Source organism: Micropterus dolomieu, linkage group LG15 (genome assembly GCF_021292245.1).
Source record: "Micropterus dolomieu isolate WLL.071019.BEF.003 ecotype Adirondacks linkage group LG15, ASM2129224v1, whole genome shotgun sequence".
Taxonomy (NCBI): Eukaryota; Metazoa; Chordata; class Actinopteri; order Centrarchiformes; family Centrarchidae; genus Micropterus; species Micropterus dolomieu.
In genome coordinates, this window is record NC_060164.1 from 18,221,957 (window position 1) to 18,235,669 (window position 13,713).

Consider the following 13,713-nt stretch of genomic DNA (forward strand, 5'->3'; position numbering starts at 1 on the left):
TGCTGACATGGATGGGTTATTAAAGATAAGTAAATCTTCTCAGGTACCAGTGGAATTGTTGTAGTGTGATTACTGTTCTATTCCTGCAAGTTAAAAAAAACTTTAAATACATATCCATATACAGTATATATTCAGATATATATATTAGAAAAGAAACAGAACGATGTGACATTATGCTTCTTATTTGGGTGGTATTTATCTTACCTGCTACAGCAGTACCAGTTACATCATCTGTGTATGTTGCATCAGGAACTGATGTTTCTTAAATGACAAAAATTTTTTAAAAAACAGAGAGATATAACACTTAAAGGTAAGTATAAACACATTCTGTAACTCAGATCAAAGACACACTTTAGTTAGCCTGATAATCACATCTTTCCTCTTTTAATACACCAGATTTACTAACAACCCCAATAAAAAGTACTAAATTGCGTGTGCGTTCTAAAATATTGCACCTGTTATGGGTGATTAACTAAGAATTATTGCATAGATGTGTCCGTAGCGCCACGCAACTTTCTAAATTCTTCCATCTCACAAAGAAGAAAAGTCAGGTCTAAACGAAATTTGCTTTATTGGCATGAATGTTAATACAACAGTGTTGCCAAAGCTTCAAGGAAAATACAAAAAAATAAATAAAATAAAATAAAATAATTTTATTTCTATATATTGGATGTGGAATAATATAATTTATATTATATTATAATATTTTTCTTTCATTACGGCTGTGTCTCCTTCTCACAGCGATAACAGCAGCCAGCAACACTTGGCGTTTGCACCTTCCTTTCAAACGTATTAAATACAGACGCTGTTGCACTCACATGACATTGCTTTTAGGCTTGTTAGATCCCATTGCGTGTAGTAAATAAAGGTATTTTCATGTTACCCTCCCATTACTTTTCCAATAAAATTGAAACACCCCAAATTGCATATTCATTAAGGCAAAAGTAGTAAATGAACAACAGGTGCTATCTTGCACTTTTGGAAGATGTCGTTCTGCATGCACGCCGTTAGTAGATCAGCTTACATGTTAATTTGCTGGTGATATCACGTTTGCACACGTTTTTACTCATACAAGCCTTTAGTAAATCTGGCCCTCGGGTTAATAGCGCTGATTTAGCTGAAACTGTTGGCTAAAACCATGTGAAATCAGCAACACATCAATCAAGCGATACAGTCGGGGCATTTTGGTTCTTTTTATTTTAGTGGTAGTTTTTTGTACCTGGAGATTCTGGTGTTTCTGAATTCATTCCATCAGTCGTTTGGAAGCGATCAGCACCTGATGTATTGTGAAAAAAACAAACAAATAGGACAAAAGGTCTGAGTACATAAGCCACTTAAAGACCAGTGACAGCCTAAAATCCTGTCATGGAAAGTAAATATACAAACGCATAGATACGGAATTACTAACAACTAAACCTAAAAATACAAAAGCAAGACTGAAAAAAACACTATCCAAAACCAAATAGACAAACATTACAATAAGAAAATAGTGAACAATACCTCGCACTCCATATGAGGTGATCACGCTGCAAAGAACCAAGAGAGTCCACATGATGAATTCTTTCAGCATCCAACTTGCTTCAGATGCTGAACACAGCAGCTTTTATAGCCAGCAGCCAAATTCGACACTTTAATAAAGTGCCCATAAAGTTTCTGATGCCACCAATAGTGATAGTGATAGATTACTCTGTAATAATTGTGCCTGAGAAACACACACTTGGTTAACTATCATAAAGAGTACACAAAGATTGTTCACCTCTAGATTCAGGATTTTAAAGTATGTGCTTAGGACATCCAGTATGTTAGAACTTGATGAGGGTTTTGGGGAACTTACAAAGGAGAAGATAATAAAATGTCCACTATAATGATCTTACATAACTGGCATCTACTACAGTAATGTGACCCCATGACTCCTGCTGCATCCTTTTACAGTGAAATAGTATGAACATCAAACATTTGTACTAATATTGATGTAGTTTCATGTATTTTAAAGCCTGGAAAATTTTCAGAAAAAAGCTAGTTAAACCTCAGCAGCTTATATGCATCCAAAATGTTGTTTGTCCTGTAAACATGCCATATACAGTAAACAAATCAATGCTTTTAATAATTAAAAAAATGATGCAGCTGAAGACTTTTTCATAGATTCTTTCACATATTCTTAAAATACTTGTGTGTTGGGTGATCACATTTCTTGGGAAATAATCTTATGCTTATAGGCTCTAAAGATGGACAGATCAATCGGTCAGTCCACCAATTTGGTCCAGACTGAAATACTTCCACAACTGTTGAATTCATTACCAAGAAATCTTTCACAGACATTCATGGTGCCCAGATGATGATTCCTACTGACTGATAACCTTGATACCCTAACTTTTCATGTAGTGCCACCAAGTCCAGATATGCTTCAGTTTTATATTCTTCAAGCATTTCTTAAATCTCTAACACTGCACCTTGTATTAGTTCTAAATAATCAAATAATTCATTAGTTACAAATAAAGATAGAATTTGGCCGTTTTAGGGGTTGATGGGCATAAAGATGTTCTTTAAAATGTTTGGAATCCACCAGCTATTTCCAGAAGAAACGCCTAAAATAAAATACCCAAAATGAATCAGGAATAACTCCTCAACCATTTTGGCCTAGATCTAGGTCTAGGTCTCTGCATTATCTGGTCTCCTTTGAAAGGTCAGAAGCTAAAGAATATAAATCCATTGAAATATTAAATTAACATATTCATTTTACCATTACATGGTAATATCAGTGATATTTTTAGTAACAAATCAGTTGATTTTTGGACTGAAGAGACAAACAGCAACGGTTGTAAAAATCGCGTGCTGCCCCGGTACTGGGGTGTCGGTGCTCAGCATGTTTCCAAAAACGTTAGAAACTGTAGTTGATAAGAGACCAGAAAAGACGGATGTTGTTTTCAAATGAGTGACTTTTGGTTGAAACTGTCAGCGCTGCATGAAGGGATTTTCATTTTTTGCTTCATAGACTTAACATTCCTTTAGCAATTATTATCACTGACACTGTAACAATGTTTGTGAAAGATAAAACCTGTGCTGTAAAACCCTCAATGTGACACAATGTTTCTCTTTCTGGTGAGAAGATCTAGTGTACCCTGCCCTGTTGAATCAGGTGTGTGTGTGAAGGATTTTCCTCATTATGTTCACGGATGTCGCCTTTGCGTAATAGTACATTGGTTAATAAACTTGTTTGCCTGCCTATAAAGAACATTTCAAAGGTGTTTGCTCTTTTCCTAGGACATGCTGGGTTTGGTATCCTTCTAAATTCAATCGTAACATCCTTCAGCATCCAACAGTTTGATAGTGACAATGATAAAGTGAGGATAAGAGACGCAGTATTGGTTTATTCTATACATTTGCATTTATTAGACATTTTATTAGTTCTCACTTTTAAAGTGGTTCATTAAGTTAAAAATGCAAGTCAGAGATGCAGATTTTCTCACGATATCAGTTAACATAGTTTAAAGAGCATTATTGTAAATTTATAGTAAACTTGCACTAATGACTGAATAATGATTGACATGCATAATATTAGAAAGTGAAACTCGAGAGCAAGTAAATAAGTTAATAGAGATGAACATAGGATAAGGATAGTATTAGTAATCTTGTAATGTAATGTCCTCCCTCCCCTTCTCTTTTTCTCTTCTTAGTTTTGCTTGTATAGACTTAAGTGAATCAGGTGTCAGACTTGTTTTCTTGATACTTGTTTGAGCCAGAGGTTGAGCAAAATTTCAAAGAACATGCGTAATTAATCAGGAGCACAATTCCCTGTTCACAAATAAACATCTCCACAGTATGGTGACATTTCAGTGAGTCACTCAGACAAACAAGCCTGACTGTCCTTCTGCTTCCCACTCCTCCTTTGTGGAAATTGAGCTCTCTTTTCGATGCACTTGCATCATCCTCCCAAAGTCAACATGTAGAGGGACATTGTGTGGTCTCTTTCTTTTCTCTCTGTCAGACCTATTTATCTATAGCAGTAGCTCGTTAGTACAAAGTGGGCTGTGAGTCATGGCAGCAGTGCCCCCGACTGAATGCTGTTTTGGTTAATCAGTAACTAGAGTGGGCTGCATGCTGCTGGTTAAAGTGAGGGTGCAGAGGAGCCTGAAACTCATTCAGCACCTCACTCAGCAGCAGCAACAGACACACACGGTAAGAGAAAGCTTTGACTTTTTCTTAGTAATTGCCTTTTGATGGTGCAGTACAATGAATGTACAAACTTCATCAGAGATGAGAGTCCTATAATTTATAGGATTGATCTAGTATGTTCCTCAAAGAATAAATAAATAAATAAATAATTTGCGAATATAAATGTGTGTAAAACTGGTGTGCAAAAAAGCACCTCTGTCAAACTGTCTCTTTGACCGACTTTAATTTGAGGGTTATCCATTTCAAAACAATAAATAGGACCACTAATTTCTGTAAAGTTAGTATCCAAAATTCTGAGATCTTGACAGAAAATATCAGTGCTCAGCCGTGTTTTTGACCTCATTGAGTCGCTTGAGTGCACAGGTTTTATTGATAAGGGACCAAGGCCATGTCCTGTGGTACATTTCCAAATAGAGGAAAATCTAGTGTTTGCTCACCTCGTCCAATAGTCCATCAGGCCACATTTCTGCACGTTCAATTCAAAGGATAAAGTCCTATTTCTGGATAAGAGAACTCACCCAAGTTATTCTCCTTCACAGAAATCTAAGTTAATGCATGAAAGGTGTTCGTGGAGGAGTTGTCTGTTCAAATTTAACTCAAATGGCCAGTTGCAGCCCTTAAAACAGCGTTCATCAGGAGCTCCAGCAATACTCCAGTTGAGAATATGTGAAATATCTCAATGAACTTGTCAGTAATCACACAAAGAGCAATCAATATCCAATGTTCCTGCCAACCAAACTTGTTAGAGACGGAAAAAACAGATCCAGCCAGATTTCTGATGAAAGCCATGCTAATAGTGACTAGTGAGTAATTCACAGGCCACCCAATACTAAGCGCTCACAAAGACTCATGAGGCAGTTGATAGATTGATATACTTGAGTTAATTCACTGGATACTAAAGATATTGTCTCCCTCCACAGAAGGAATTGTTTTGAAGTGACTTCCAACAAAAGGTAAAATGCAGATTCCATGGTCGCCTCTTCTAGCTCTCCTACTCGGCTGCTACCTCTCAGGAAGCCAAGCCAACCGAGTCTACGTTCACCCATTCCATCTTTTTGCCACTGAGAATGTCAGCTGTGAGACCCTGCAGACGCAAACGTCCAAGCCTCTACAGACACTCCCTGTGGCCCCCCTTGATATTGATGTCCTGACACCAGACAACAGGGACCCGTCAAAACTGGATGCCCAAAGGCAGAACATCACAGAGAGGACGGCGGTTCTGGCAGAGCTGTTGAACTCTCTGGGCCTGAGGATGTACCAGGCTCTCAGCAGCAAGCAGCTCAGCACCAACACCCTTCTCTCTCCAGTCAACACCTTCGGATCCCTTGTCACCTTCTACCTGGGAGCATCCAAGAAAACAGCGAGCTCGTTCCAGGTCTTTGCTTTTGATTTGTCCTCATTGTAGAGTCTGTTGATGCGTTCCTTACGATCTAACTGATTATCAAGTCTTGCACGTTCACTCAAATAAGTAAGTTTTTCTCAATTCACTCTTTTTCTTCCAGCTTCTACTGGGCCTGAGCAGCGGCACCGACCGAGAGGACTGTGTGTCCTTAGTGGACGGACACAAGGTTCTCAAGACTCTGCAGAGCATTAACTCTCTGGTGGACGATGGACCGAAAGATGAGATCACCACCCAGGTCTGGACCTTCACTCGCAAGGATGCTCAACTATCCGAGGACTTTATTCAAGGCACACAGGACTTCTCATACACATCGTTCATCCGCGGGGTGGACTTCTCCAAACCTCAGGAGGCCAAGCAGCTGGTGAACAGCTTTGTGGAGAAGACGTCAGACGGGAAGGTGAAGAGCGTCTTCAAAGATTTGAACTCCAGCAGCGACCTTCTGTTCATTACTTCCTTCAGCTTCCATGGTCTGTCCCTTCCTCTCTTTTGTTTTGATCTCTGTTAAGTGGATTTTACAGAATACACAGATTGTGATGCACAATTTAAAGTCAAAACTAACTTTGTATTTTAAGAGTTTTAATTCATTTTAATACTTCAATCTATCAAATCAACATCTCAATCCCGTGTGTGTGGCCCCAAAGATTGTATTTGGAATGGAAAACATATTGCAGATCTGTATTGTACTTTAAAAAGTTTTCTTTTTTGTGGTACAGATGAAATACTGGACTACTTATTACGATCAGATTTACAATGAATCACACTTAGACTTAGTAAATTCAGCTTAGCTTTGTGTTGTTGACTCAGATGCTGATATACCAAACTGAAATCCTTCAGATAACAATGTTTAGAATGTTGTCAACTACTGCACCTTCCACCACCTGATTGTGTTCTTTGGTTGTGTCTGTTAAGGCAACTGGAGGACAGCCTTCAAACCAGAGCAAACCTCCATGCAGGAGTTTCATGTGGATGGAACAACCACAGTGATGGCTCCACTGATGACCCACACGGGTCAGTATCACTACCTGAATGATAAGGTAAATCTTAGTTCAGGATATTTGTTTTTTTTATGTTGATTTGTTGGTTCACATGTGCATTTCTGTTCACAACATACAGTATTAGCAGCTGTAAAATATGAAATGTACTTGGGTGAGTGAGTTTACTCACCTCTTAGTGTTTTTGTGATGTTACCACTAAGGTACGGCGGTGCACAGTTGTGAAGCTGTCTCTGAGCAAGCGGACCTATATGTTGCTGGTCCTGCCTCATGAAGGGGCCAGCCTCCATGATATAGAGTCTAAGCTGCGCACTGATATCATGTCTGACTGGCACCAGAGCCTCCAGGAAGGGTGAGTATTGTGCTTTTTTAAAACCCTAAATCTCACCTTTGATGCTTGATGTCCTTCACAATACCACAAGTTGACAGACTAAAAATCAGGAGCATCTTTTATCGTCATGTTGTCGGCAGTTTGTGAACCTATTTTTGATTTCATCAATGTCATGTGACTTATCGTTCACTTATAGCAAGAATATGTATTACTGTTCAAATGTCGCTTTTATATTGAATAGCTCATTCCAAAATTCCTATTTTGTGTAATTATTTATTGAAAGATTGTTTTAAATTGTTACAATTGCAGTTTGAATTATCATTCATATGTAATTAAACCTACATTCATCATAATATCTTGCCAGCAAGTTACAAATATCTATTCAAATATCTATTCTTTTTCAAAACCTTATTGGACTGTACTAGTATCATTTTCCCAAAACAACACTTAATTTTCATCACTTTTGGTTTTTGAGATATAAAAATAAATATAAATAGAAATTAAATAACTGTAGAAACACAGTTCCTGGTTTTATAGTATATGCCACTTCAACTGTTTATCAGTCAATTCATAATGTGTCATCATATCAGTGTAAAGCAAATGAAGCTATACATTTTGAGAGTAGAAAGAGTCTGTTCCGAAACTTAAAATCAGTCTCCCCTTGTGTCCATCCACCCAGTCTGTTGGAGCTGTCACTCCCAAAGTTCTCTATGTCTTCGGTGACTGATCTGCCTGACCTGCTGACCAACATGGATCCAGAAATTGAGGCCAAACTGTTGGGCTCCCAGGCTGAGTTCAGCCAACTCAGCAACGTCAAACCCTTCACTATAGATAAGGTGAAGTAGATGATCTTGTCATATTATAACAAACACTCACTGTGTGTGTCTGCATCATTAACAGATGTCTCTGTCTCCTCTCAGGTGGTCAACAAGGTTGTGTTTGAGATGTCAGATGAAGGAGCAGAACCTCAGGACAAGATCCAGGAAGCCGGCGTCCCGCTGAAACTGTCCATCAACCGGCCGTTCTTCTTTTCAGTCATAGAAGGAGATTCTAACGCCATCCTCATGCTGGGCAAGATCACCAACCCTACACTCTAAAGTTATAGTACTTATAGTAACCAACAAACTCCTCTGACATGAAAAATGTCCTACAAACCAGGCCCGTTTCTTTACAACGTACTTCACCGCATACAACTTAAGTTTCTTAAGGTGCTGAAATCAGTCGTTCAACAGACATCTCATTTAGATCATACCCTTGTTTTTTTTAACTGAAATAATGGCCCCATTCTGTACATGAGAGTGAAGCACAACCTCGCTCAAGAAGGATCAATATTCAACAGTGTTGTAGTATCTTTCACCACCTAGCTGATCTCTCCACAAACTCAGGAGTCACTGGGGATCCCTGTCTCAGTATTTATGAAAACATGTTACTTTAAGCAAAGTTGTTTTCAAGCAGCCTGTTAAAATCCTAATTTTCTTTTCTGTAGAATTTATTATAGCACTGTTCTGTACAGTATTTTTCAGTAGAGTAGGTACAGTAACCACGATTCTCTATGATGACCATGACTAATGATATTGTATATTGTAACTAAGAGTTTATTTTTGTTTTGTTACGATTTGTGATTGCTGCAATAAAACTGTATCCCAATTTAGTTCAAATGTTATTGTTTTTCATCAGGATTTCAGACAAAGTAATTATTATTTCAAATCTTTAAATTAGTTTTATATTAATATTCGTCACCAACTAAACTTTTCTGGTTAGGAATTATGCTAAATGTATTGCTGACAGTTATTTTGGCAATGATCTTGTCAACTACTGCACATCAACCAATTTTTTAGACAGCAAAACATAAAAATTTTATTTCTCAGATAATAAATCACATTTTTCTTGTCCTGTTTCCAAAATCTTGCCTCTCATGCTTACTTCCATATATTCTGTGCATAAAAACAATATTAATGACAAATAATGCAGTGTCCTTCTCCCACCATCAACTTTGCAACTAAACCAAAGAATTAACAGATAACTCATTTCAAATAAATGACTAATAACAGAACTGACCATCACTGATTGACATAAAACAATTTAGTCAGTGGTAGAAGAAGTATTTACATCCAAGTACTACTACCACACTGTGAAAATAATGCACTACAAGTCCTGCATTCAAAACCTTACTTAAATAAAAGTATGTAAGTATTATCAGAAAAATTTACTCATTGTGCAGTAAAATGGTCTCTGTCAGTATTTTATCATTACTGTGTTTATACAATGTTTTTGGAAAAATTTAATGCGTATGTGCATTATGTTTTACTGCTGTAGATGTTTACTGTTGGGTAGTTTAACCTACAGCAATCATCATATTCTATAAGATCATACCTTTGTAGCATTGCTGTCCTGCAAGAACCACGGATCTCTAAAAAGTAAACTTTCCATGAGCTCAGAAAAACAGCCCTGTTTTCAGCTTTGTCACAATGCATATTTATATCAGTTTTTTTGTTTAAGAAGTAAGAGAATTTTCTCAACCCATAACGGTCAGCACATTTGAAGATACATGGTTTTCACTGGACAAGAAGGGTATGAAAATTTGTAATTCTGAAAAGAAACTTGTAACTAAAGCTTTCAGACAAATGTAGTGGAGAAAAAGTACAGCATTATAGTAGTATGAAGTTGCAGTATTAGTGTGTACTGAATGTTGAGTAGATATTAAAATCAATGTACTACCTTTAACAAAAACCCAAATCTGTCTTTTTTGTAATGTAGCCATCTGCAAATCCAAAAAATAAAGATTTTATCATGCCTGGTTTAAAATGTGGTCATTGTAGCAACTATAGTGTATATTACATCTTACTCAGAAAATATGTGAATAAAAACATGTTAAATAATATGGAAATATGCATATCAGCATTCCAGAATGGTGACATGTCAGCAGCCTCTTGCTCTTAAGGCAAAATCCATCTTGATCATGGCTAAATTTCAGTTTTCACAACACCACAGGTTGACTTTGACTTTCAGGTGTATTTGTGGTTTATCAATGTCTAGAATTGTGTTCAGAGTAACGTCATGTGTAATAATAACTTGTTGGCATGTACACAGAGTCCTGTGGGAAAAAGATGTGTGTAGTGAAAACATGTTACTAATATACAACCACTTGTAGCTAGCTAATGACCTCTGTATTAAATCACACTCTATCCAAAGCTTTTAAATTTATTCCAAAATTATGTTATATTAACATATATTATACAACTTTGATTTGAACAAAAATGAACATGGATCCTTCACCAAGTAGCAGAAATGAAACAAATATTGTTTGAATGACATTCTCCCTTTACAACTTAGATTCTTGTTATGGACAATTGTGTCCCAACATATGATCAGTCCAATCATTTTCTATAGAGTCGGGCCTATCACAAGCACACGGCGTCATTTTGTGATAAATATTTCATGAACACATTACAATGCAGTCCCTTTTATTCACATTGTCTCACTCAGACAGTAGTTTCTCCGCTGTTCCCAACAACAATTTACAGCTCAATCAGACGCAATTCAGACAGGTTCCTGCTGTTGAAACGTTTGTGCATTAAAGTATAAAAGTATGCATTAAATGGAGATATTTCTGAACAAAAAGGATTTCAGTAGTGTCGGTTGTTGCCCTACATTCTTCCTGGTCTGATCATCCTAAATGTTTTTTTTCCCCTTCACAAGTCTTCAGGTAATGCAGGAATGAGTGCAGCATGTTAATGGATTTCAGTTACTAGGAAGTCAACTTTTTACTGGTTCTGTTCAGCGAGCTCTCGGGCCTCTCTCACAAGGTCCATCAGAGTGGAGAACATGGAGATGTCACTTGGCTGAAGGCCCATCTTCTGGATCTGAGAGACAACAGTACAGAGCAGTTTAAGAGAGAATAATCAAAAGTATTTCAGATGACACTGAAGTTTGTAACAGAACTTAGTAGCAGTTTGTAACTTGAGAAATATTTGTTATCTGTTTGCCAGAGGAACGTGCATTGTGTGTCTCAAACGCCACCTACCTGTTCCCCCAGATATTCCACATCCAGTGCCAGCTGAAGTCGGATCTTGCTGTCGTCCGTGGGTCCACCGTTTGCTCCTGCCGTTGTAGTCGTGCTCGCACCCTTTCTGGCTTGCTTCAGTCGCTTCAGACTCTCCTCCATCTTTCGCACTGAGCTCAGCACCTCTGAGATGGTCTCATAGTACCTGAACACGTGAAAGATGGAAAATGAAAGTGGGAAACACTTGGGTTGCAGCTGGAGAGATATCTTTAGAACATTAAAGAAATACAGTATTTCAATTATATTAAATGGAACAGCTTACTGTAAACATCATAGGCACAGGTCATACTTTTTTATTCTTCAACTCTGGTACTGTATCTGATCTGGGTCTATTTATGTTTGCAGAGTTCATTTGCGTGTGAGTGAGTGAGTGAGTGAGTGAGTGAGTGAGTGAGTGAGTGAGTGAGTTATTTTACCTCTGTGTGCAGTCGGATAGTGCAACTCGCAGCCACTCTTGTGCCGTAGAGGGCGTGACTAGCCCCGTTGAGTCAGTCAGTAACTGATGTAACGGTCGTAAGGCGTTGTCCATGTAGGCTGATGCACGTGCCGGCAGATCCTGTTCGGGGAGGAAGTAGAATGTTGTTTGCACAGGGAGTTTTTTTACAAACATGTTGGCAGAAGAAGATATACATTACAATAATGGCTTGTGTTAAGGGGGTCAGCTGGTAGAAAACAGAATTTGTTCAGCATTTTGTTCCTGTTGACAATGGAGAGGCGGTTGATATTCTGTCACAACAGCTCCAGACTAACAATAGGCTATATTCATCTCTATTCAACTATTTAAGTAAAACTGTAGCTACAGTTTCTTAATGTAGAGCTATGCAGTTGTCAGTCATATCAAAATGATGTGTAAAGTATTCATTTTGCAGGTCTATAATGCAGGAAAATATCAGACTCAGTATCAGCTGATACTAAAGGACTAAGAGCCGAATTTACTACATTACATTTACATTTATTCATTTAGCTGACGCTTTTATCCAGAGCGACTAACAATTGCTGTATATCAGAGTTCGCATGCCTCTGGAGCAACTAGGGGTTAAGTGTCTTGCTAAGGGACACATCGCTCCCGTCCTCCATCACAAGAGTGATAGTCCATGTCGGAACAAATGACACAGCTCTTCGGCAGTCTGAGCTGACAAAATCAGATTTTAACCGTCTTTTTAACTTTTTAAAGCAGTGTGGAAAGTCCGTTTTTATCTCTGGGCCCATTCCCACAGTCGGTCGCGGTGCTGGCCGCTTCAGTAGACTCCTTGGCCTCCACGACTGGCTCCAGTCCGCCTGCAGGGCTCATCGTGTGTGTTATGTGGATAATTTTAATATTTTCTGGCAAAGAATGTCTCTTTTTAAGACAGACGGACTTCACCCAAACAAACGGGGCTCAGAAATGTTAGCTGCGCACATACAGCATGTGGTGCGGTCCACACATGACTTACGTGAATGACTAATCATTCATGCAGCACACCTGGAGACACCACCGGTCACTGAACAGATCTCTGGCTCACTGCCACAAACAACTGTCTCCACCTGCTGGCATGTAAAGCCGACTTCTATTCCTGTCATCATCACGCATAGACCAGTAAACCGAAACGTGCACATCCCACACAGAAATATTAGTAATCTCTTAAGGATTAGGAAAACTGCACCAACTCCAGCACCCAGAACAAAGTCATTTAAAATGGCTCTCTTCAATGTGAGATCACTTTCAAGTAAGACTTTTATCTTAAATGATTTTATCTTGTCTGCAAATCTAGATTTTATGTTTTTAACTGAATCCTGGTTGCAAATGAATGACTATAGCCAGCTAGCTAAACTGTGTCCGCCTCAATATGATTGCTTTAGTCAACCGAGGGTCAGTGGTCGTGGTGGTGGGCTAGTGAGCGTGTATAGGAGAAATTTTAAATGTCATCAAGTACGCTGTGATGAATTTAACTCCTTTGAAGTTCTCACTCTTAAAGTTGGAGGGCTGCAACCTATCATATTTGTTATAATTTATCGCCCCCCAAAACCGCCTGGAGGATTTTTATCAGAACTTCCTGAATTTTTATCTACTCTGGTTTTAAATTATGACAGAATTGTTCTTTGTGGCGATTTTAATATTCATGTTGATGACCCCACCAATGTTAATGCAACTGATTTTTTAAATATAGCCACTTCTTTTAACTTCAAACAACATGTCAAAGGGCAAACACATAACCGTGGTCATACAATGGTTTTTACCCTGGGTGTCAGCATTTCCTCTGTGGAATTGGTGGACATGACCATATCTGACCACAGATGTATTGTTTTTAGCTGCGATTCGCCTGTTACTCATGCTGCCTCACCAAGCTCCGTGTGTTCTCGCATCTTTAATGAACGAAGTGTTTCAAAGTTTTGCGCATTCTTTCAGAGCCAAAGCCAACACCTGTCTGATTCCAACACCAACAATCTGGTTGATCACTTCAATCATATCTGCTTGTCGTCACTAAATATTACTGCTCCTCTAAAGGTTAGGCCTACGTCTAAAGCTAGTAAGCAACCCTGGATAAATGACAGCATTCGCAGCCTAAAAAGGGAATGCAGGAAAGCAGAGCGCAGATGGAAAAAATCCAGTCTCCAAGTCCATTACCTCAGTCTGAAGGATTTATTAATTAACTACAATAACATGGTTAAGGATGCGAGAACACACTATTTTTCTGAACTCATTACTACACAAACACAATCCCAGGTTTCTGTTTAAGACTGTGGATCAGCTGGAAGTAATGATGACTGTGAA

At 38.4% G+C, this 13,713-nt stretch overlaps 2 protein-coding genes across 3 annotated transcripts in view; one reads left to right on the top strand and one right to left on the bottom strand.

The window, feature by feature from the left end:
• Positions 1 to 4,145: 4,145 nt before the first annotated feature.
• On the top strand, positions 4,146 to 9,691 carry agt (angiotensinogen). The gene is made up of 7 exons (XM_046071024.1): positions 4,146 to 4,176; positions 5,094 to 5,548; positions 5,676 to 6,042; positions 6,485 to 6,609; positions 6,771 to 6,919; positions 7,578 to 7,734; positions 7,819 to 9,691. The coding sequence occupies exons 2-7, from the start codon at positions 5,132 to 5,134 to the stop codon at positions 7,993 to 7,995; spliced, it is 1,392 nt and encodes a 463-aa protein (XP_045926980.1). The 5' UTR covers positions 4,146 to 4,176; positions 5,094 to 5,131; the 3' UTR covers positions 7,996 to 9,691.
• A 394-nt stretch (positions 9,692 to 10,085) lies between these two features.
• The window catches only part of cog2 (component of oligomeric golgi complex 2), a 17,357-nt gene continuing 13,729 nt past the window's right edge, over positions 10,086 to 13,713 (bottom strand). For both annotated transcript variants that reach the window (XM_046071022.1, XM_046071023.1), the window contains 3 exons: positions 11,378 to 11,517; positions 10,923 to 11,106; positions 10,086 to 10,761 (listed from right to left, as the gene is read on the bottom strand). In XM_046071022.1, the coding sequence (XP_045926978.1) occupies positions 10,663 to 10,761; positions 10,923 to 11,106; positions 11,378 to 11,517 (423 nt within the window). In that variant the 3' untranslated portion in view covers positions 10,086 to 10,662. The remainder of the gene's footprint in view (positions 10,762 to 10,922; positions 11,107 to 11,377; positions 11,518 to 13,713) is intronic.